Source organism: Ovis aries, chromosome 19 (assembly GCF_016772045.2).
Source record: "Ovis aries strain OAR_USU_Benz2616 breed Rambouillet chromosome 19, ARS-UI_Ramb_v3.0, whole genome shotgun sequence".
Lineage (NCBI taxonomy): Eukaryota > Metazoa > Chordata > Mammalia > Artiodactyla > Bovidae > Ovis > Ovis aries.
The window spans coordinates 16759473-16782854 of record NC_056072.1 but is presented as its reverse complement, the minus strand read 5'-3'; the positions used below and the strand labels follow the sequence as shown (position 1 = coordinate 16782854).

Genomic DNA, 23382 nt, shown 5'->3' with positions numbered 1-23382 from the left:
TGTGTGCTCCGTTGTGTCCGACTCTTTGCAACCCCATGAGCTGTAGCCTGCCAGGCTCCTCTGTCCATGGGATTTCCCAGGCAAGAATACTGGAGTGGGTTGCCATTTCCTTCTCCAGAGGATCTTCCCAACCCAGGAATTGAACCTGCATCTCCTGCATTGGCAGGCAGATTCTTTACCACCAGGACATGACTGAGTAACTCAGCACTCATGCAGATAGTGGTTGATATAATTTTTACCTAATTTTGCTTTTCTGTTTATCAGTGTTTTATACAACCATGTATTTCTTTTGTAATCAGAGGTAAGAATGATAATATCATTTTTAGAAGAAAGAAAGAAACTCCTTCCTAGGGTTGAGCTGAAGTATCTGCCAGTGTTTTCCTATCTTTAGCTCTCACAGAAAACCAATACTCAGGCCTTAGATGTGTCTGACATGTTATAGTGTGAAGAGTGGTCAGTCTCTAGTAGCTGGTAAACAGCGGAGCCTGAATCTAGCTTTTCTGACTCTGGGGGAGAGTTCAGGCTTTTCCCATTTTACCATATCATCCGACCAGCTTTACTATTTTTTCTTGTCGGAACCCCTTCAGGATTGTAAAGTCATCTGTTGTTTCTCTAGGATTTTCTTTTCCAGGCCAAACCCTTCCAGTTCTCTAGCCTTCCCTTGAGAGACAAGGTTCTGAGAGCTCACCATGGTGACATCTCTCCTCTGTTTGCTTCTTACCAGGTCAACAATATTCTCTTTAAAGTATGACTCTTGGAACTGAGAGAATAAAACTGAATGTTCACCTCCCCTATTAATATGACCCTACCTATTAATATGCTGAAGTAATGTTTCTGGCAGCCGCATCACTTTATTCTCAATATTGACCAGGTCTCCCCCATCTCATTGTGTGCAGCTGGTTCCTTTTTTCTTCTCTTGGACATATCCCATGGCATGTGGGGTCTTAGCTCTCCACCCAGGGATGGAACCTGTGCCCCTGCAGTAGAAGTGCACAGCCTTAACCACTGGACCACCAGGGAAATCCCCGCAGTTAATGTTTTGATCCTCACTAGAGGATTCTACATTTGTTTGTTGCTTATCTTGTTAGATCTAGCCAGTTCTGATTTTGTGGGAAATTATCTAGATCCTGATTCTACGTATAACAGATAGTGGGCATTTTTTGGCTTTGTCCAAGATCTCTCTTCTGACAGTATCCTCATGTCCTTTGAGGGGCCTCTGACTTTTCCCCTTGGGGCAGTCTTGGTGGGAGGGCTGTTCTAGGGGCCCATTATGGAAGCTGTGGGATCCAGGCCCCTCCTTTCAGTGCCTTATGGGAGAACTCAGTGATGAGTCTCCTTTGGAAATGTCAAGATTCTCTCAGCAGGTTCGGGGCTGGCTTGGTTCCTTTCCTCAGTTTCCTCCAAAGAGGGCAGGGTTTGTGTGCTTGGACCCCAATTCATGCCCCTGCAGAGTCTCACTGGCTTGGCAGCGCCCAAACCCCCAGTTCCCTCAGAATCATCAGGCCTCTGCTCCCTGGCTGCCCCTCTGGAGCCCGAACCCCATTGTGTTTCCAAACCGTGGATTGGTAGGGGCTTTGAGATTCCAGACACAAGCAAGGAGATTATGATCCCTTTGGCCAGAACCCACGATGAAAGCTGATCCAAAGGAAAGAGGAGACTGGCTAGGGGTGGAGGTGAATGTTAAGTCGGGGGCATGGGGTGCCAGTTATAGGTGGGGAGTATTCTGGCTCTAAAAGGAGCTCCTGGCCTCATCCTGGAGAGGCTGGGACAGCAAGGATGGGTGGGGGATGATCCCAAGCATAGCATATGGGGTATGGTCAGTAGCTTTATCAAGCTCTTCGTCTGCCAGGAGCTGTGCTACACGCCTTACATGCATGATTCTTTCTAAGTCCTGACAACAACCCTATATATTATTTATTTTTCCAGTTAGGTCTTGTAAAAAATATGTGTTTATTTGTGGCTGTGCTGGGTCTTTGTTGCTGCACAGTCTTATTCTCGTGGCAGTGAGTGGGGGCGACTCTCAAGTTGTGACGCACACGCTTCTCAGTGCAGCGCCTTCTTTTGTTGTGGAGCACAGGCTCCAGGGTGTGTGAGCTTCAGCAGTTGCAGCACGTGGGCTCAGTAGTTGTGGCACACAGGCTCTGCTGCCTGGCAGCATGTGGAATCTTCCCACATCAGGGATCAAACCTGTGTCCCTTGCATTGGCAGGTAAATTCTTAATCCTGGACCACTAGGGAAGTCCCCATAACCTTATATTATTTTTAATTGGAGGGCAATTGCTTTATAATATTGTGTTGGTTTCTGCCATATCAACATGAATCAGTCATAGGCTTACATATGTCCCCTCTCTTGAACCTGCCTCCCACCCCATCCCACCCCTCTAGGTTGTTACAGAGCACCAGTTTGAGCTCCCTGAGTCATACAGCGAGTTCCCACTGGCTATCTATTTTTTATATGGTAATGTATGTGTTTCCATGCTACCCTCTCAATTTGTCCCAGCTTCCCCTTCCCCCACTGTGTGCACAAGTCTGTTCTCCGCCAACAGCTTGATATATTATTATGCTTTCCATTTTACAGCCAGCAAGCTCAGGCTCAGGGAGGTTATGTAACTTGTCCAAGGTCACACAGCAAATAAAAAGCTAAACCATAAGAGCCAGTGATCTTAAGAGTGATGACACTATCCTGCCCCTCTGGAAGAATCGCAGAGAGAGGAGAGATGAAAACCGCAGGCTTTCCCGGTGGCACTTACTGTGCTAGGAGTTTGAATATGAAAATAGGCCTCCGGCGCTCGCTTCGGCAGCACATATACTAAAATTAAAAACAGGCCTCTGACTGGGATCTCCGATGAAAGGAGAGCCAACCACCAGCTTTGGGAATCTTTGAGAGCTCCTAATCCAGAGTACCTTGGAAGCTCCCAAGGAAGGGGAGAGAGGATGAAAAGGCAAAGGTGAGTGACAGCCAGGATGAAATCTCCTGCTTGGACAGGACACTTGGCTGGCATTTCTGTTCTGGCGAGTCACTATGGTGGGAAAGAGCAGAGAAACAAAAGGCAGCTTGGGAGTGGGGCTGGGGGAGACGGTGCTGTCTGGCCACTGTCTTAGCTCTGAGAGCAGGAACAGTTACACTCCCACATTGAGCGTCAAGGGTCCCTGGAATCTTAATTCATTCTTTCTCAGAGTTTAGCCTCCATGGATACCAGCTAAATGAACCCTATTTTTTTAAAAAATATATTTATTAATAAGTCTGATGAGCCAGTACACACTGTAAAAATCAACTGTCCTTTATTTTATTCCCTCTTACTCCTAATTATTTTCAACTCTTTCTGGTAGTTCTGATTATTTCTTTGGTTTTTAATATGTATTTTCTAATTGTCAGACCTATATTGCTAATTTTTTTTTCAGCTTTAGGTTTTACCTCCCGACTACTACAAAGGAACGTAAAGATTTAGCTTTTATATTGCCTTCCACATTTTCCTGTGCTGCTTTTGTTTAGATCATCAATCTGCATTTACAGTAGTCCAACCACGAAACAAATGATCAAGCTGAATCAGGAGTGTGCTATGATTATAACCCCTTTGCTAGATGTTCTGCTTTTCTGGGGTAAGTGTGGCTTGGGCTATTTACTTAATTGTCTATGCATTCCCCACAATCTTTCCTTGAAGCAAAAAACAATCTAAAGATTTGGTCTCCCATCCCAGGTGAGAATACTTTCAAAAAGGTTTATAGACTTCGATAACAAATACGTAGTTTCTTCGACAAACTAACAGCTTGAAAAAAGCAGGGGGAAGGGAAAATGTAAGAGACTTGAGTCATAGCAGTCAAATGCCATGTGCGGGGTCCTTGTTGAGATCCTCATCCAGACAAAGCAAGGGCACAAAGGTATTGGAAGATAATTGGCTAATTTGAATATTGATTGGGCCTTAGCATGGACTAAACAATTAACCTGTTTGGACTCGGTGAATAACGGTATTATGGGTTATGTTTTATTATTTCCTCATCTGTTAGAGCTACTTACTAAAATATTTATGTGTGAGATGGTATCGTATCTGACATTTACTGTCAAAACACTCCAGGTTAAAAAAAAATGGGCTTGGAAGATACATGAAAGATTGGCAAAATATTATTATTCATTATCAGTGAAGGGAGATGGGTAGGTACCTTATACTATCCTCTCCGCTCTTGTGTGTGGTTGAAATTTTTCATAGTAAAAATTTTAAGACAAAAAAGAAATTCACAAAGAAATGGAAGGAACGAAAAGATTGCACAGGGTTGGCTGTGGAACTGGTGAGCTGCTTGTAGAAATAAAACCTTTTACGTATTGAACACTAGCCCATTTTGTGTCTAGTACACGGATATAGAACTCGGGTTTCTGAAGCCCGCTGACCTTCCCAGGCTCCTCCAGAGCCTGGGAAATGGGGATGGTGGGACCAGGGTGAGCACAGGGTCAGGAGGAGGGCTGCCAGGGCTGATGTTAAAGCACAGGAGAGGCTCAGGGACATGCTGGCATGCCCGACACCCCTCTGCACCCCGCATTCACAGATGTCTCTTCCACGCCCTCCTCGTACATCCTGGATAGTCTCCAAGAGCCCCTCATAGCCATGACCTTGAGAGATCTTGATGTCAACAGCCAGGGACGTACCCTCACTTAATAGGATATAATTCACCTATTTAAGGTGTTCTATTCAGTGGTTTTTATTATAGTCACAAGGTTGTGTAACTATCACCAGTACAAAACATTTTATCATTATCTTTTATTACTGAAGTATGGTTGACTTACAACGTGGTATTAGTTTCAGGTGTGAAGCACAGTGATTCAGTTATATACATGATTACACGCGGTTGATGGCTATTTGGGTTGTTTCCACTTCGTGGTGGTTATGAATAATGCTGTGTTTGTGTACAAGTTTTTGTGTGGACATATATGTACTCATTTCTCTTGGGCTATTGTCTAGGAGTGGAATTGCTGGATCATATGGAAACTTTGTTTGAGCTTTAGAGGAACTGCCAGACTGTTTTCCACAGTGGCTGTAGATCTGGGCTGGGAAAGGAATGGATGGGATAGAAGCGGAGAGTAACAGGGTGGTGAGTGGGGAGACTGAGGCCCAGAGAGGGAAAGTGCCTTCCGCACAGCCACACCGAGGCAGAGCAAGAAAAGGGGGGCTAATCATCTTGACGGCCTCAACTCCACCCCAGCAGCAAACCCCTTCCCACCAGTCCCTCCCAAAGGTTCCTGAAGTAACATCAGGACCAAGTGCGTGTCTGAAGGGTGACTTAGCAGCTCTCTGCCATCTGGCCTTGCCTCATCGCATCAGGTCTTTTTTGTGTATTTTTTTATTCGGCTGCATTGGGACCTACTTGTAGCACATGGGATCTTTAGCTGAGGTGTGTACTGTGGCATGGGATCTAGTTCCCTGACCAGGGATTGAAACTGGGCCCCCCTGCATTGGGAGCATACAGTCTTAGCCACTAGACCGCCAGGGAATTCCCAGGGGTGCTTTTCACTGCGGTTACGAATCTGGTGTCTCCGTGAGAAGATAAAACACCTGAGAACAGAAAAAAGCAGACTTGAGAAAGCAACCAAGTCTGGATGGTATCATTTGAGGCCCCGGCTCCAGCTACACTGAAGTAACTGACCACTGGACATTTTAGTTTTTGAACTAATTTACATTCATTAAGAAAAGAAAGAAAACTGCTTAACCCAGATTGAGTTCTGTCAGTTGCCACTGCAAGATTCCTCACATAGTAACCCATGTCTCCCACATATAGCACGCCCATCAGGCGCCTCAGACGCCACAGGGGAACCGCACTGGCTTCTGCCTCTGAGCACAGGTCTACCTGCTGTCCTCCAATCCAAGTCATCATCATTTTTCCGAGCTGTGTTTTGCCACTGACTGTCCATCTTTAGCCTTCCATGCAAGGTGCCTTTCATACCACCATTATCAGTAAGTAGACATTTCAGGTTGCCCTAAATGGTTTTGGGTGCTAAGTCCAGGTTGATGGTAAAGCTCACCCAGAAGGCTGATCCAAATCAAACTCCAAGAAGCAGACATAATAAGCAGTGCTCCTTGAACTTGTGTGCTAGTTCTGAAAAGACCTTGCCAAGACAAACTTGGCTTTTCCCTTTGACTTGCTGGTGCCAAGGACATACACCCACCATGATGGGTGGGAACAGTCTCACACATTTTACCCACCCAACTTACCCCAGAGGTCTGTGCCCATGTCTGTTACTCTGGAGGGCAGGGTCAGAGCATCCATCAGATTCTCAAAGAGGTACTGTGACCCAACGAATGATTAGGAACAATTTCTCATGTGTCTCTCTTATGAGTTCCTGAGGACAAGAGTCCCATTTTTCCATTTTAGACTCTCCAGCACTGGTCCACAATACACATTCATAACTGTTGGCAGAAGGCTGTGAGTGACCCACAGAGGTAATGTTTTTACAGGCAAAGACAGGAAAACAGAATGATTTAATTTGTAGAGTCGAGCTGTTTGTTCTTGATTACAACATTCAACGTGTAGATTACATTCACCTCTTGGTACCGAAAAGGCCCTCTGCCACCTTCCTGGGACAGTTAATCCAGACAGAATTCTTCCTGGGCAACCCTTACCTCTGTGTCTGCCAGCAATCGCCCTCTCTCCCTCCTTACAGCCATATGTAAGCTCTCTCTCATCCAGAATAACTTGGACACGGGGTCTTTCGTTCAGTGGAGTAGCCATGTATAGAACAGCTCTACTGATTTGACAATGGGTTTAATATATCATGAATGCCAGATCAAGACCTCACACTATTTAACTGCTGAAGTCTGCGAGGATCCCAAAGGCATTTGAGAATCTGGCAGTGTCTCAGGGTCACCAATTTTTACTTGATAGTATTAAAACAGACAGAAGGTTTGCTAAGTCTGTCCTGGCCCTGGGTATTGACTCTGAAAAAGAGCTCGAGTAAGGTTTTGACACATTTGCTTTTCATATCATTTGCAGGCACAAAATGAACAACACAGAGAGTTTCATTTTGTCTATCCATTGGTCCTAAATTTTCAACAATGAAAATGTATTATTTGTGAAAGGGAAGCTTACTAACAAAAAAATTAAAGGTGAAATGCCGGGTGGATGGATTCCAAGAAAACAGAGTTTACTAAGGTTTAAATGTCAGAATGACTGCACGTAATAATTAGGTTTAATTAACAATGCTTTTTCCATAGACTGAATTTTTGCTGTTTTTTAATATTATCACTAGCTTGAGTGTCCCCCCTTTCTCTTACTTTTATTACTAGAGTCACCAGAAGGAACATTTAAAATATTAAAAAAATAGCTGTTTCTGGGCAAGTCACCCAGCATACACTCCTCATGTTTCCTCTGGGTTCAAACATGAGGGGGAGCCTGCCTCAGATAAGAACAATCCTTGCTGCACCCCCGCCAGCTCAGGCACCCCCTTTTCATTCCAAGAGGCTCCAGCTCAAATCAAAGTTATAAGGTTAAGCGCGACTCCAAGTTCCAGACACAGCTAGCCCCTGCTTGGTCTTCAAAAAATAGAGGTCTGTAATTCCTTTTTGAACATGCCTTCGAAATGGAGGTCTTTGGCCATGAGCTCCTCTTCGACGTCATCCAGTGCCCATTGGTGATCCGTCAGTTCCAGAGCTTCCCACTCTGTCTGCAAAGGAAGAGAAACATGGGGGCAGGGAGGGAAGGGCTGTTATAGGAGCAGTGCTGACGTGCTCGGGCCTGGAGCAGGATCGAGCTCTGCACACGTGACCCTCACTCAGTCCTATGAGGCAGCTCCTGCGGCGCCCTCACCCTCCCGCGCCCCTAAGTTACAGACAAGAGACTAGGCTAAGAAAGAAACAATCTGTTCAGGTCCCTGGAGCTGGCAACTCACTACATTTCCCAAGTATTCTATTAATGTTGACTACTTTTGCCTTTAATTGGTAGGTCTTTAAAAAAATGCTCTACGAAACTTAATGTGCAATATAAATGTTAGCTCACAGGTATGGGTTTTAAAAAATAATAATCTACACAACCCATCCCTTCAATGTGTGCAACTCAGTGGCTTTTAGTATATTCATAAGGATGTGCAACCATCACTTACCATGTAGCTCCAGAACACTTCTGTCATGGCAAACACACTCTGTATCAGACAGCAGACACTCCCATTATCCCTCCCCCAAGCCCTGGCAACTACTACTTCATTTGCTGAATCCTGTCATCTTTTCTGGATGCAGTATGTGGCCTTTTGTCACTGGTTTCTTTCACTTAACATTAAAAAAAACTTTTATTTTGTTGACGTATACTTGATCTACAGTGTTGTCTTGGTTTCTGCCACACTGCAAAGTGGTTCAGTTATACATATACATTTAGTTTTCTTTCATCCTTTTCCATTAAGAGTTATTGCAGGGTATTGGTTATAGTTCCCTTCTCTCAGCATGTTTTTAAGGCTCCTCTCTGTTGTGGCATGATTCAGCACTTCATTCTTTTTTATGGCTAATATTCCACTGCATACATTCCATTGTCTAGACACTGCATTATCTGTTCATCAGATGATGGAGATTTGGATTGTTTCTAGTTTTCACTATTATCAGTAGTATTCTGAACATTCTTGTACTCAGTTTTTGTGTGAAAATATGTTTTCAGTTCTCTTGGGTGTTTGACTGAGAGCAGAATTGCTGGGTCATATGATAAGTGTGTTTAATTTTTTGAAGAAAGGCTAACAACTGCGTTCCAAAGCAGCTGGACAATCACCAGCATGTACGAGGGTTCCAATATCTCTACATCCTTGTCGATACTCGTTATTGTCCATCTTTTTTATTATAACCACATGAGTGAGTGTGAATTGGTATCTCACTGAAGTTTTGATTTGCAAAACCCCCGATGACTATTGATGTTGGGTATCTTTTCATGTGCTTAGCTTACTGCATATCTGCGTCTTCTTTGGAGAAGTGAGTATTCATATCCTTTGCCAGCTTTTTACTGGATCATGTTTTTATTGTCGAGTTCTAAGAGTTCTTTATTCTGGACCCTTACCAGATATATGATTTTCAGATGCTTTCTCCAATTCCATGGGTTGGCGCTTCACTTTGTTAATAGTGTCTTTTGAAGCACAGAAGTTTTCATTTTGACAAAGTTCCACTTAGCTATTTTTCCTTTTGTTGCTTATACTTTTGACATCATATCCAAGAAATCACTGCCTAATCTAAGGTCACAAACATTTACACCTATGTTTTCTTTTACGAGCGTTCTAGTTTTAGCTCTCATGTTTAGGTCTTTGACCCATTTAAAAACTTTTATTCAAAACGTTTTTTATTGTGGTAAATATTAATATACATATGACACAAAATCTGCCATTTGTAACCACTGTTAAGTATACAATTTGGTGGCAGTTTTTAGGTTCACAATGTTGTGTAACCATCACCACTAACTTTTTCTAAATTTTTCATCCCCTGAAACAGAAACTCTGTACACAATAAACAGCAAAACTATTCTTTCCCTCACTGAACTTTTTTGGCACCTTTCTCAAAAATCATTTGATCTACATATATGAGTTTATTTCTGAACTCTCAATTCTTTAACAACAAAACAAATTTTATTTATTGGCTGCACTGCACAGCATATGGGATCTTAGTTCCCTGGTCAGGGATCAAACCTGCGCCTCCTCCACTGGAAGCACAGAGAGTCTTAACCACTGGACCGTCAGGGAAGGCCCTGCTGAATGAAGTATCAGTTCTGTTCCACTGATCTGCGTGTCTGTCCATACGGCAGTCCCACACAGTCTTGATTACTATAGCTCAGAAGTAGGTTTTCAGATCAGGAAGTCTTGAGCCTTCCAACTCTGTTCTTATTCAACACTGTTTCGCCTATTCTGAAGCCCTTTCACTTCCATATTATCTTCTGGATCAGACTGCCAGTTTGCGCAAGAAAAGCTGGTGGCATTTTGAGTCTGTAGATCAACAGATCAAGGAGTACTGCCATCCTGATAACAGTAAGTCAAAATAATATGTACATGGATATATTTGCATTTATTTAGGGCTTCTTTAGTTTCTTTCAGCAATATTTCGCAGTTTTCATGGTACAAATCTTGCTGTTTTGTTAAATTTATTCTTATCCTTTTTGATACTATTATAAATGGAATGATGTTCTTAATTTCTATTTTTCAGATTCTTTATTACCAGTGTGTAGAGCTATGACTGATATCTGAAAACCTTGCTGAATGTATTACATGTAATAGCTTTTTTGTGGATTCCTTTTAGAATATTCTATATAAAAGACCACATTACTTGCAAACAAAGACAGTTTTACTTCTAAAACTTTTTTTTTTTTTAAATTTTGGCTGCACTGTGTCTTCACTGCGATCCACGGGCCTCTCTAGTTGCAGCATGTGGGCTTAGCTGCCCTGTGGGATCCTAGTTCCCTAACCAGGGATCAAACCCAAGTCCCCTGCACTGGAAGGCAGATTCTTAACCACTGGACCACCAGGGAAGTCCCTACTCTTCCTTTCTAATCTAGATGCTTTTTATTTCTTTTTCTCGCCTAACTGCCCTGGCTAGAACATCTAGAATAATGCTGAATAGAAGTGGTCATAGTGGACATCTTTTGTCTTGTCCTACCCTTAGGGGCAAAGCTTCCAGTATAAGTATGCTAACTGTGGGTCTTTCATAGGTATCTTTCATCAAGATGAGCAAATTCCTCTCTATTTCTAGTTTTCATCATGAAAAATTAGTGAGATTTTGCTGTGTAAAATTTTATTGGATTTTACAAATTCAAGAATCATTGTGTGAAAGGCTCAAATAATTTAAGATTTTTTGGGGGGGGGCAAGCCACATGGCCTGTGGGATCTTAGGTCCTCCACCAGGGATTGAACCTGGGTCCCCAGCAGTTAAAAGAGTGTGGAGTTCTAACCACTAGACTGCCAAGGTATCCCAATTTAGATTTTACTGAATGAAATTTATATCAGGGTCCAAAAAAATTCAAAATATTCCAAATGTCTACCTGGCATCTCTGACTGGGCTATTTTTATAACTTCATTTACACTATGGATTAAACTGGGTGAGCATTTAAAAACCACCAAAAGTACCAAGAATCTCTAACTTACTTATCAGATGATTCTGTCTCTGGAATAAGAGACATGTAAATGAAAATACATTTTTGCTGAACTTAAAATGATGGAACCATAGATATACCACACTCACTTAAGGGAATTCATCTTTAAAAGTAACTCTGGTAACACCTCTGAGCTTCAGTGAAGCTGGGGAGAGAAGTGAGTGTACCTTAAAAGCTTTGTTGGTGTCTGCGGGCATGGCCATGGCTGCGCCAGTCATCTGCTCCTGCATCATCCGTGACTGGTCAGCAGCTGCAGAGTAAGACACACCCCAGTGAGTGCCAGGGCACAGCAGGCACCCAGGACCCCCAGGGAAGAATGGTTCTCACACAGCACTTACAGATGCTTGGCAGTGGGTTAGAGGACCATGGGACAGTTCACTGACTGGCCTTGTCACACACTTTGTGAAAGTCCCTTTACCTCTTGCGAAAAATGGATGTGATAACAGCAGGAGAAAGAAGATTAACTAAAAGCTCTAAACTTTATTTCAAATTTAAATAACAGGAGCAATAGCTATGAGTTACTGAGCAACATCAACATGCCAGGTACTTCACTAAGTGCTCCATGTATCTACCTTATCTACTCCTCACAACAAACCCAGAAGTCAGTTATTAAGGTCCCTATTTTACAGGTAGGCAAACAGAGGACTGCTGTGGTTCAGTAACTTGCCCAGGGTCCCAGCTATTTAAGTAAGAGAGCCAGGACTGGTACTGGTCTCTAGTCAATGGGCGAACTGATCAAGCCAGCCTTCTCTCAGCTTCAGGCTTACATTGCTGGTGCTGGATCCCTCATAGGAGGGTATCAGACTCTGCATAACTAAATACTGTCCCCGTGATTAATGAGGAGAATTCAGATCTTCAGTCTGACCTTGGGATGTTTAAGACTCTTTCAGAGTACCTCAGATACTTAGGAATAAGTTTAGGGAATGAAGCACTATATTTCACTCAGTTCAATACAGCACAACCTGCATAATCACTCTGGCCCCGGTACGAACGACTCAGCTATTGAAGTAATTGCCTCTTACCATTATCTTGGCCCAAAATCAGAGAGTAGATGCTCCGAAGCCCAAAGACGTTGAGGAAATACCAGGATGCAGAACTCACCCTAGGAAGCAAAAGTGAAACAATGCAGGTAGTTATTTCAGAATAAACTAGTTCATACATTTCTCCCACCCAAAGTTGTTCAGAGTATGTAAAAGGAATCTCCTGGGGTCAGCCAATAGTCATCCAGAGCACAGCCAAAGAAGAAACACACGTTGTGAAGGCCATGTTACAAATATTAATAGTTATAGCTCTCTGCAGGCGAACAGCTGAGCCTTGTGGACAGACTTGGGTCAAACCTCAATTTTTCCGCTCACTTCAGAGATGTTGCCAAGAGAGTAAAATGACGTAATATATGGAGGTTAACGGCTCCTTCTTTGGCATTCAGTAGCAGGAACTGAACTCACACCTGGCAGGCTTCATTTTATCAGGGAATACAAGTTTTGTTTAATTATCCTGCTTACATAGTGGGTTTTCAAACCATTTATTATTTGTAATCATGACAACAACACACACTTGTTATTGATGTGTATAATACACGCAAATAATACTGAAGTATGTAAGATATAAATTGAAAGGGAAAGAGGCCGCCTGTCTTGAATCCCATTCTCTAAAGAAACCACAAGTGTCAGCAGGCTTCATATTGAAGACTGTAGTGATTGGAAAAGCCATTTCAAGTTTTGAACTATATCCTAAAGTTCTCCTTAGGTTAGGTTTCCCACCTTGCCCCAATGAAGTTAATATGCTTGCATATAATAAAAAACTAAAACGTGTGTCAGAAATGATACAGAGGGAAAGGACCCACACTTTATTCCAATACTTGGGTCACACTTATCTGTACATAATCCTTCAGATTGGTAAGCTAGTTCATATGTGGTTCCAGGCTCCTTTGTCCACACAAGCATGTCAGAAACATACTTGTCCAGGTGCTGAGAAAAGATAAAACAGCTTTTCTCCACCCCATGAAGTTTGTGTTTAGCCCACAGGAGACTGGAAGGTCAAAGCTGAACAGTCGTGCTACTTGTAGTAAGTATAGCTTTTCTCCTCTGGGGGAAGTGTGCACGGCCAAGACTCTCCCAGCGCCGGGTCTATCGTGTCCCTCCCAAACAACCACAGGCTGCTCCAACTGGGGAGTCAGTCATGATCAGCAGTGGTGACCCCCATTGCCCATTCTCCTCCTCCTACTGTCTGGCTATTTTATTTTATTCTAGCCTACTCAATTTTATTTTGGCTCCGCTGGGTCTTCGTTGTGGTGTGCAGGCTTCTCGAGTTATGGTGTGCTGGCCTCGTTGCCCTGCCGCACGTGGGAACCTAGTTCCCTGACAAGGGACTGAACCCGTGACCCCTGCATTGGAAGGTGGACTCTTAACCACTGGACCACTAAGGAAGTCCCTGTCTGGTTTCCATTAGATGCTAGTCTCTGGGAAGCCAGACAAAATAACCTTGGAGAGACCACATGAAGAAGCACTACTGTGTTCCTGAGGCTGTAGCACTGTCCTAAGAGCTCTTCATACTTGGGGTTTTATTATTCTGATATAAAAAACAGAACAGTAAATAAGACAGACGTGCTGGATTTGGACAGACTTGGGGTCAAATCTCAATGGCTCCACTTCATAGGGTTGCTATGAGAATAAAGTAATATATGGAATGTATCTAGCACAGTGACTGGTACCAGTGAAAAGAATTAATGTTGTTTTTGGAAGTCATGTATTTTGAAACAAATAATACCATCATCCACTTCCATAAGCTCCAGAGCATTTCTTGTTAAAAAGTCTGCTTTGGTCAGAGTTCTTGTCTTTACCTTTTTTGGGGTGGACACATCTACTTTTTTGAGCTCCTGAGACCCAAGGGGAAAGAGCTTGATACATTCTCTCCTTTTGCAAGAAAACTCATGTAAAAGTTACCATAATCTGTGGCATTCTGAGTGGAGTTTCAGTGGGAAAAACTCCAAAAACCTATTCCAGTGAAGCAGGCAAACTGGAAATCCTGTTGTTTAAGAGATCCCTGTTTTAGATTTTGGTTGGTGTTTTTACTCAATAGAAGAAAGTCCTTACCAGGAGGCATCTAACGTAAGTAGTTCAATTCCTTGCTGTAGCATAGGCTTAAAACGGAGGGTCAGTGGAAATGGGACCTTGGCTGCAGAAAAGAAAGAAAAAGTTCAGAACCATGCCCAGCTTCCTCTGGAAAACAGTGTAATAAGTGTGATGCACATATTTCCCTGAGGAGATGGGAACTCTGTACCATAGAGTGTTTAGAAACTTATTTCCACAAAGAGGCTTATGCCACTTTTTGAAGAATTAACCCTCAAAAGTCACTCTATTCTAGTTCTTTGAACAACACCAGATTCTCTAGTATTTAAGAAGTAGGGGCTTAAACTGAGCTGTGCCCCAAAATCTGGAAAAGAAACCAGCACTAGTCTGTTAAACCCGAAGTGGAATATATACGCACAAAGAACTACATTACTGAGACACCAAGTTCGTTTAAATCAAAGCGGGTCGCAAACAAATTGACAAACAACTGACCCCAACACCTCAAAACTGAAGTCAAGACAGAAAGAGGCTTCCCGTCCTCCCACCTCACTAGGACACAGAACTAGATTTGGATACAAATTAGAAGCCGCTCGCTCAAGTCCCTTAGTAAAAGAGCATCCCTGTCATGACTGCATGGACGCTTTGGTAAGAGCTGTGGAACTAGAGCATGATTGGTTTTTTTGTTCAAGAGCTGTTACCAGTTTCCACTCGAGAACACAGGACCCGGGACAGTACTCTGTCAGCAGCACCTGGATTTCTGAGTAGGGTCATGGGAAAGGGTCAAAGATGAAATAAACCTGAAGTCTTCTGAGTCTGTAACTTACTTGTGACAAAGCCTGAAAACGTCATGTTGATCCATCCACCAATAAGAATCATAGGCAGGACGTTGGTGACGTTGCCTTTCATCATGTCTGTGAGCATGGTGGGATCTAAGACAGAAAAACAAGCAACTCAAGAAGCTGTTACCATAAGGCAAGGATTGGATTTATTCCTTGCTTTCTGTAACTCTTTAATTTACTTGATAAAATTAATACAAGTTCACTGTAAAAAATTCAAACAACATAGAAACACAGGATGTGGACAGTTCCTCTGCCTACTGTCTAAACACTTTTAACTGCTGTCTATTCTTCTATCTTTATATGTCAATATAAACGTACATATATACCTATACATGTATATACACACAATGGTTTCTTTCTGTATATATATATACATGAAGGGATACTATGCTTACTATTCTGCTTTCTAATTTAAAAATTTAACATATTATGATATATTATATTTCCATATTGGTATATATGGCTCATTATTTTTAATGTCTGCATAGGCATCCACTGTGGTCACACTCATCACTTCTGGCTAGATCTATAGATTATTGGCAAAAAAAAAAAAAAAAAGTTGCAAACAACTTCCTTGTACACAAATCTGCAAATTTGTGTGTTTCTATGAGAGAAACTCTTAGAATTTCTGGGCCAAGGGGTTTGACCATTTAAAACTGACTTTCAACAACAGTAAGAGGACTTCACTTTCCATGACCTTGACAGTAGCAGCTTTGGTCAAGCTTTTCAATCTTGTCTAATTTAATGGGTTAAAAAGGACACTGTGTTTTAATTTGCATTCCACTGATTTTGTGATGTCAAGTATCTTTCCATATACTTATTGGTCTTTTGTTTCTTGTAGGTTTGCTAAAAGACTTATTATTCCAGTACCTTCTGTCTGGGATTATGATACTGGTTATCTAACCTAAAGTAATAGGTACTGAAATAAATGAATAAGTAAAACCAAATAATATATTACTTTTGTTTTACTTTAAAGATGCTGTGTTTTCACATGACTGGGATCAGAGGAAGCAAGAACTCTGTTAGAGGAAAAACTATAGAGGGCAAGCAAGCAGTCATGTCTGACAAAGAAACGAATCACCGAGGGAAGCATTTAGGCAGAATCTGGGGGTCATCTGCCAGCAACAGGACTGCACTGGGTGGGACCTGGGACTGGAATGCCTTCCAGCTGTGCCCCTCAGAGCCCTGGGTCCCAAGGAACAGCAAAGGGGAGACACCTGGGGATAATGGCCCTATTCCCCGACCCCTTAGCCAAGAGGTCTTGCTTTTAATTCCACTTTATACCCTGGAGTTCCCAAGGTATAAAATTTATTTGAAAAAGAGAATCCCCCCTTTGTAGATCCCTGTATCCGATGATCCCTGAATTCCCTCAGATTACTGTCTTATACTATTTAAATTTCAAATAAAAGGACATCCTCCCTGCTCATCCCACCATCATGTTAAAAATCTTCCTTAAAGATAAGAGAGGGGAATAAACATACCAGTCATAGGAGAAGGCGGCACAACCTTCCTTTTTGTTTTTTTGAAAAATCCATCCTCTGGGTTGTTGAAGTAATACTTTCGTGTCAGGAAAGACTAGTAGAAAAAAGAACTTTTTAAGTCTTAAAACTGTGACATAGAACATTGTCAAATTATTCCCCAGAGGTTTAGTCAGAAGGCCCTTGGAATATGCTATCACACTCAGAGCTGGCAGCCTACTTGGCAGCCGATCTGACACTTTAGCTGAGCCACATTTGAAAACAATTTCCCAAGAAGAGCAAGGTCATGATGACAGCAAACACCGCTAGGCCACAGCTTAATTACTGACTTGCCTGCCTTCAGCTCTCCCCGAAGAGTCCCCTTATAAAACATTCAGCTATCTACTGTCCTCACAGTGAATCGTGGAGCTTGTAATAAAAGATAAATGAGTACCTGTTTGGGAATGTATTTTCCATTTTCCCTGAGGACTCTGCTTCGAATTAGGACTTGACTGAAGGGAAAAAAAAAAACAAACAAACCAAGACAATGAGATTTTTAAAAGTGAAACTCTAGAAGAAAATGAGAGAATAAAGTAGAAAACCTATTTAAACACAAGAGAAGGCCTATTTGGCAATAGCTCTGTGCGGAAACTTTTCAAAATACAAGTGTCCTTAAAACCAACAGGACATACTTAACCCAATACTCAGCTTTCCAAAGTTTTCAGGAGTGACTCTTTCTGAACAAAGATTTCTGAGGAAGGCACATTTGGGACATTACGCTTTTTGTTACATTATAATGAGCTAAGGAGGAACTTTTCTCTAAGTAAAAACAGTAGCAGTTGGATGCTACTCAAAAGACCTGGGGGCAGAAGGGAGGAAGGGTGAGGATAAAAGAAGGAAGTTTAAAAACAAAGCAAAACCAGAGAAATGATTACAGGGCTTGACAGGGTTGTTACCTGACAGACAACAAATACAAATTCTACCCAGGGTGCAGGCAGATGTTGGTAAGCTCTCAGTAGATACTTACTGAATTAACAAATGAAGTTATCTGGTGATATTTGAACATAGTTGATCCTTACAGATAACAAAGTGTACCAAGTGGGCAGTGTTAGAACAAACGTCAGACAGAAGAGATGAAAATGCTAATTTTTCTAGGTTTTCAAAAGTTGTTTTCATGAGGGGAGAAAAAAACCTCCTTAATGGAAATCCTTCTTGAAAACTAAAACAAAACAAAATGCTGTAGACACAAGCCTGAAGAGTTGAGAGGTGATATGTTCCATTCCCTGGGAGCTAGACTAAAGCTATTCATAATGTGGCCTGTGTCGCAATGCTGGTCTGTGGTGAGGTGAGAACAGACACAGAGACTAAAGGCTTAGAAACTTTTATAGTAATCTGACATTGTCCAAACATTCAAATATGTGATCAAAAAATTTTTACCAAAGCACCAGTCTGTGACAGACTGAACATTCAAAAACCCAAACTGGTCCTTTACCTCGGACAGCTTTAAGCAGCACTGGGCCTAGAATAATGAGTAAAACTTTAAGCTCTGGAGTTGGACAGATGGGTTCAAATATTGGCTCTGCCACTTGTTAACTATGTGATCCTGGGTGAGTCTCTTAAATTTCCTACGCCTCCATTCATACTGTACACAATAACAGGCTTATTCTCATTGAACAAATACTTCTCGAGCTTCTGGGTGCCATGTTAGGTGACATGAACAACAGTGATCCAAAAGCAAGAATCTTGGAGTTCCCTGGGGGTCTGGTGGTTAAGAATCTGCTCTCCTACTGCAGGAGGCATGGGCTGGATCCCTCCTCAGGGATCCTGCCTGCTGTGGCCAAAAAAAAGAGGCAAGTATCCCAAGAAGGTTAAAGTCTAGTAGGGGAGAAAAACAGTAATCAAATAACCACAGGAATAAATGTCAAATCCATCTGTTATATACCAGGAAAGAGAGACAGATAATCTGAGTGTGTTAACAGGGGGATGTGACTGAGTCTAAGAAGTCAAGGTCTTGGAGAAAGCTTTCCTGAGGGGGTATGATTAAGCAGAAATCTTAAGGACAGGTAGAGAAAACCTTGGCAAAGAGCTGGAGCATGGGCAAAAGCCCTGAAGCAGCAGCAAGCACTGCTGTCTCTGAGGACAAGGGGAAACGCGCTGTGGCTGGGAGAAAGAGGACTATAGAAACATGGTGAGACAAGGCTTGAGAGCTTGGCGAGAGCTAGACTATGTAAGAGAGGCTCCGCGCTATTTTTAAAAAATTGTGGTGAAAAACATTAACATAAAATTTACCATCTTAACCACATTTAAGCACACACTTCAGTAGCGTTGAGCATATTCACACTGTTGTGAAACAGATCTCCGGAACTTTTTCATCCTGCAAACCTGAAACTCTGTTCTCATTGCACAATAACATCCCCATTCCCCATCTCCCAGCCCCTAGTAACCGCCATTCTACTTTGTGTTCCTGTGAATTTGACTATTTTAGATACTTCATATAAGTGGAATCATACAGATATTACCTTTCTGTATCTGGTCTCTTTAGTTTAGCCTCATATTCTTAAGGTTCATCTGTGTTGTAACCATGTGACATGATTCCTTTCTTTTTAAGGGTTCCACTGTATTGTAATCTTTTATCTTAAAAGCAAAAGGAGGAAGGAAAGGAAACCCCTGTTGGTGGGTCAGTAAATTGGTACAACCTTTATGAAAAACAATATGGAGGTTCTTCAAAAAAATAAAAATAGAATCACACTATATATACATCTATATATATATGTATACATATGTATGCAACCCTGTGTTCATTGCAGTATTAGTCACAATAGGCAGATATAGAAACAACCCAAGAACTTCCCCAGTGGTCCAGCGGTTAAGAATCTGTCTGCCAGTGCAGGGGACATGGGTTCGATCCCTGGTCCAGGAAGATTCCACATGCCATGGGGAGCTAAGCCTGTGCAGCACAGCTGCTGAAACCCATGAGCTCTACAGCCCAAGTGCCGCAACTCCCGAGCCTGAGTGCTCTGGAGCCGGTGCCCTGCAACAAGAGCAGCCACAGCAAGGAGGAGCCCACGCATCACAACTCAACAGCAGCCCTCACTCTCTGCACACAGAGAGAGTCTGCACACAGCAAAGAACACCCAGCACAACCCCAAATAAACAATGATTTTAAAAAATCCTGAAAGGATGAAGACAACATGATTTATGGGTAGACACACACACCGGAATATTAATTCAGCCACGAAAAAGAAGGAAATCCATTCACCTGCAACAATGTGGACAAACCATGAATACATTATACAAAATAAAAAGAGGCAGACCCAAAAGGACAAATACTGTATGATTCCACTTAATGAAGTACCTAGAGATGAAGTAGAATGGTGGGTCTCAGGAGTTGGGAGAGAAGGAAATGAATTATTATTTAACAGGCTCAGAGTTTCTGCTAGGGCTCAGGAAAATACTGTGGAAGCGTACAGTGGTGGCCGCTGCACACGGTGAATGTACTTAATGGCACTGAACTGCACGCTTAAATAAAACAGTCAAAGTGGGGCTTCCCTGGTGTCTCAGTGGTAAAGAACCTGCCTGCCAATGCAGGACACATGGGTTCAGTCTGGTTGGGGAAGATCCCACACGCTGCAGAGCAACTAAACCTGTGTGCCACAACTACTGGCCCACGTAGAGCCAGTCTTCCGCAACAAGAGAGGCTGCCACAGTGAGAGGCCTGCGGACCGCAAGTAGAGAGTAGCTGTTTGCTGCAACTAGAGAAAAGCCCGTGCAATAATGAAGACTCAGCACAGCCAAAATAAATTAAATTAAATTTTAAAAAGAGAAAAAAAGAAAGTGGAAAATTTTATATGTATTTAACCACAGTTTTTTAAAGAGCAAAAAGCAAATATTAAAGGATTTTAAGCTCAATTCTTCACATATGTCACTTAAGGTGATTACCACTATACTTAGCGTACTCTGCGCACTAAAATAATAGTATTTCCTATTTTCCCTTTGCATGTTTTATCACTTGGACTGAAACTCTCTGAGAGTAGGGTCTTGTCATATTTTGTACCTCCTAGCATACAGAACAGTGCAGGGCACATGGTAAGTCGTCAAAAAAACTTTGTTTCCTATAGAGAATTCAGGACTTCCACAGGCTGAACAGAAATTCAGATAGTTCTCTATTCTGCTGAGCAATTTTGCAGAAGTGAGGTTGAAAATCATGTGAGGCATTTAAACCCTGAAATAAGGCCAACTTAAATTATCCTATATATTTTAAATACTCAGTTTCTCTTAAGGTCTGCGAATTCTACAAGAATTTTTGAATTTTGTATTTTTTTCTATTATTATCTAAAACTAAGTCCCTGCTCGATGAAGCACGACGCAACTGGTGATAAAGGTAAAGCTTATCTTCTGCAGTTGTAATTTGCAAGTGAAAAACATTTTCCTAAAATAAAACTTGAGTTTTCAAAGTCAGTATTTTTCAAACCGGAGTTTCACATTCTTAAACATCTATTTGTTTTTCCTTTCCGAAAAGTCACTATATTCTACAAGCTTGAGAGTCACTTTTTACATTTATTCTATTCCCAAATATGGTCTAATGTTTTTTCATTTATATATTTCTTAATTTTGGTTTAACACATTTTAGAAAAATTTTAGTAACCTCTGTCTGAGGCAGCAAAACCTTAATTTATGAAACCAAATGTCCCATTTGTGATCATTTAGGCTCAAGGAAACATATTGTATCTAGAGGAATGTTTTACAGACATCATCTAAAATTTAGTCTCCACTCCTACTCTATGAGGCATGTCCTGTTATCATCCCCATTTCGCAGATGAACAAGTGAAACACAGGGGTAACTCAGCCAAGGAAACTCAGCTAGTGGGGGCCTGATGTAGCCGGGCAAACTGACTTTCTTGCCCAAGGTCACGAGAGAGTGAGACTGCCGGAGAGGGGAGGGCGCTGACCTGTCGGAGACTTGTTCCTGGGTGAGCTTCTTGTCGCTCTGCAGCAGGATGGACACGTAGTGGCGGATCATGCCCACGAAGAAGGTGATGATAACGATGGGCAGGACCACCCAGAGACGGATGTTGGAGTCAAGCAACAGCTCCGGCCCCGCCATCTTCACAGAGAGTGGGCTCCCGGCCGAGTGTAACCGGGTTTCTTTTCGTCGGGACAACGGGTCCTAGCTGAGGCCGCCTCTGGGCCTTCTCACCGCCCTCAGCCAGGTGAGCCCCGGGCCCTAAGGCGGCGTCCCTTGAGTCCTGCCCCAAGCCGGGCCGCCGGGCCGCCCACTTCCGGCGCGGACGTTTCACGTCACGGCGAGGGCGCGCTACAGTGGCGTCAGCGTGGCGTCGTACCAGGCGGGAAACTCGAAGAGGAGGACCGGCGACGCCTTCTCCGCTGGTGAGTGGGGCAGCGGTCGTCGTCTCTGGAGACCTCGCGACCTTACGGCCTTGTTTCTCGGTCCCAGCAGAGCCTGGCCTTTCCCTCTGAGCCTCCGTGCCCTCAACCTCAGCTTCTTTAATTGTCTAGTCTCAGGATAATACCTACAGTTACCTTCCTGCGTCGTTAAAAAGACGAAGTGAGGAGAGACTTGACTCCCATCCTCGCCCCCCGCCCCTCCCCGGAGGGCCTAGTCCAGGCAGCCCTCCGGGTTTCCCCGGGTTTGAGGCTGCTGGACGGGTTAGCACGTGTTAAGGGCATGTTCCCTGAAGTCCAGAGGCCTTAGTTTTTCCTTCTGTAGGATGGTTGATAATGCTTATAAATAGTAAACGAGGCAAAGGGTAAAAAAAATGCTTAGCATGACGTTTGGTAAGTAGTAAACGGTAAATATTGTTGGAAGCCAATATTATGAGTGGTAGTTAAAGAGGCAGAGAGAGCCTCAGCCGGATTGCTAAATTGGAATCCCAGCTCTGACACTGAATGTGAGAATAATAGGGGGGGAGTGGGGGGGTGGGGGTGTGTGTGTGTGTGCGCGCTCAGTGGGTCAGTCATGCCCCACTCTGCAACTGCATGGACTGGGGCCCGCTGGGCTCCTCTGTTCATGGAATTTTCCAGGCATTTATCGAATATTCTCAGAATTTTTTTTTTTAATGCTAGGTACCATGCTGGGCCCTAGGGATACCTGAGATAAACAACACTGGATTCCTGCTCTCAAGGAGCCCCTCAGTCTAGTGTGTCCTAAGGTTTCTTATATATACTCTGGAGCAGGAAAGCTGGAGGAGTAATCTCCTTTGGGGACAGGAGTCCAGTTTTCAGGGAAGAAGACATTTGATTGAGACTGTAAGGAGAAGGAGTAATTTCCAGGCAGATAACAGCATTTCAGTTGGAGCAGGAATCATTTTTGGTTCACAGATGTAACCCCCACACCTAGCCCAGTCCCCAACATTGGAGTTTTGGATTAATGAGTTAAAGGAGTAGTAGATTGGGGCTAAATGGTGAAGAATCTTCAATATCAGAGAAATATGGCTTTTATTCTTCAGCAAGAAAGAAGTGATCTGGCTAAAGAAGCAACTAGGTAAACAAGTCATGCAAGTAAGCAAGTACTGACCAGAAAGAGGAGTTGAAATTTTCTCAAGATCTGGCTTTAGATAGCATTTTGTAGTCTTTGGTTTTGGATAGAACATTAATTGTTTTCTTTGAGCTAATATTTTTAACTTCTCAGAATGTATCTAGCTTCTACCGAGTAACTTATGTTCTCTGATTTGTTCTGCAAAGTAATTTAACTGAAGAAGACTGGTCAGAATGATTTCCAAAAGGAAACTGTCACTGTCAGAGGATAAAGAGAGCCTAGCAGAAGATGCCTCTGGTAGGTGTCTAATCATTTGTTGCTTTATTTTTTGTAGTAAATGTGTGAGGCACTAAAAGGGATATAAAGTTCCTCCTTTCAAGTGTTGGAGTCATCAAGGCTTAGTAGATAGGATACACAGAGTCCAGTGTCAGGATA

General features: G+C 42.7%; 2 protein-coding genes and 1 long non-coding RNA gene across 7 annotated transcripts in view; 2 read left to right on the top strand and 1 right to left on the bottom strand.

The window, feature by feature from the left end:
* The first annotated feature begins 2646 nt into the window (after positions 1–2646).
* LOC121817296 (uncharacterized) lies at positions 2647–21136 on the top strand. Its single transcript, XR_006057148.2, has 3 exons — positions 2647–2947; positions 3402–3599; positions 15971–21136. It is a non-coding gene; the product is annotated as an uncharacterized LOC121817296 (long non-coding RNA).
* Positions 4736–21732, bottom strand: EMC3 (ER membrane protein complex subunit 3). Its single transcript, XM_004018276.6, has 8 exons — positions 21401–21732; positions 16906–16963; positions 16476–16569; positions 14980–15084; positions 14180–14261; positions 12110–12189; positions 11255–11337; positions 4736–7647 (listed from the first exon to the last, which is right to left on the bottom strand). Exons 1-8 carry the CDS (start codon positions 21553–21555, stop codon positions 7519–7521), a joined length of 786 nt encoding a protein of 261 aa, XP_004018325.1. The 5' UTR covers positions 21556–21732; the 3' UTR covers positions 4736–7518.
* Positions 21733–21789: 57 nt separating this feature from the next.
* The window catches only part of FANCD2 (FA complementation group D2), a 49701-nt gene continuing 48108 nt past the window's right edge, over positions 21790–23382 (top strand). For 3 of the 5 annotated variants that reach the window (XR_009597505.1, XM_012099503.4, XM_012099499.4), the window contains exons 1-2: positions 21790–21839; positions 23154–23244. Coding sequence is in view for 4 of the 5 variants with exons in the window: in XM_012099503.4 (XP_011954893.2) it covers positions 23181–23244 (64 nt within the window). In the remaining variant the exon portion in view is untranslated. Of the gene's footprint in view, positions 22248–23153; positions 23245–23382 lie in introns of all 5 variants that reach the window. The other 2 variants (XM_060402796.1, XM_042236557.2) reach the window with 1 other exon arrangement.

What these genes read in the sequence shown, in the direction of transcription:
- EMC3 (XM_004018276.6), bottom strand. Translation starts at nt 21,555, where the DNA reads ATGGCGGGGCCGGAGCTGTTGCTTGACTCCAACATCCGTCTCTGGGTG. An exon ending in CAGGAACAAGTCTCCGACAG is followed by an intron (nt 16,964 to 21,400) that starts GTCAGCGCCCTC and finishes TTTTCCCTTCAG; the next exon opens with TCAAGTCCTAATTCGAAGCA. An exon ending in GCCGCCTTCTCCTATGACTG is followed by an intron (nt 15,085 to 16,475) that starts GTATGTTTATTC and finishes TTTCTGTCTTAG; the next exon opens with ATCCCACCATGCTCACAGAC.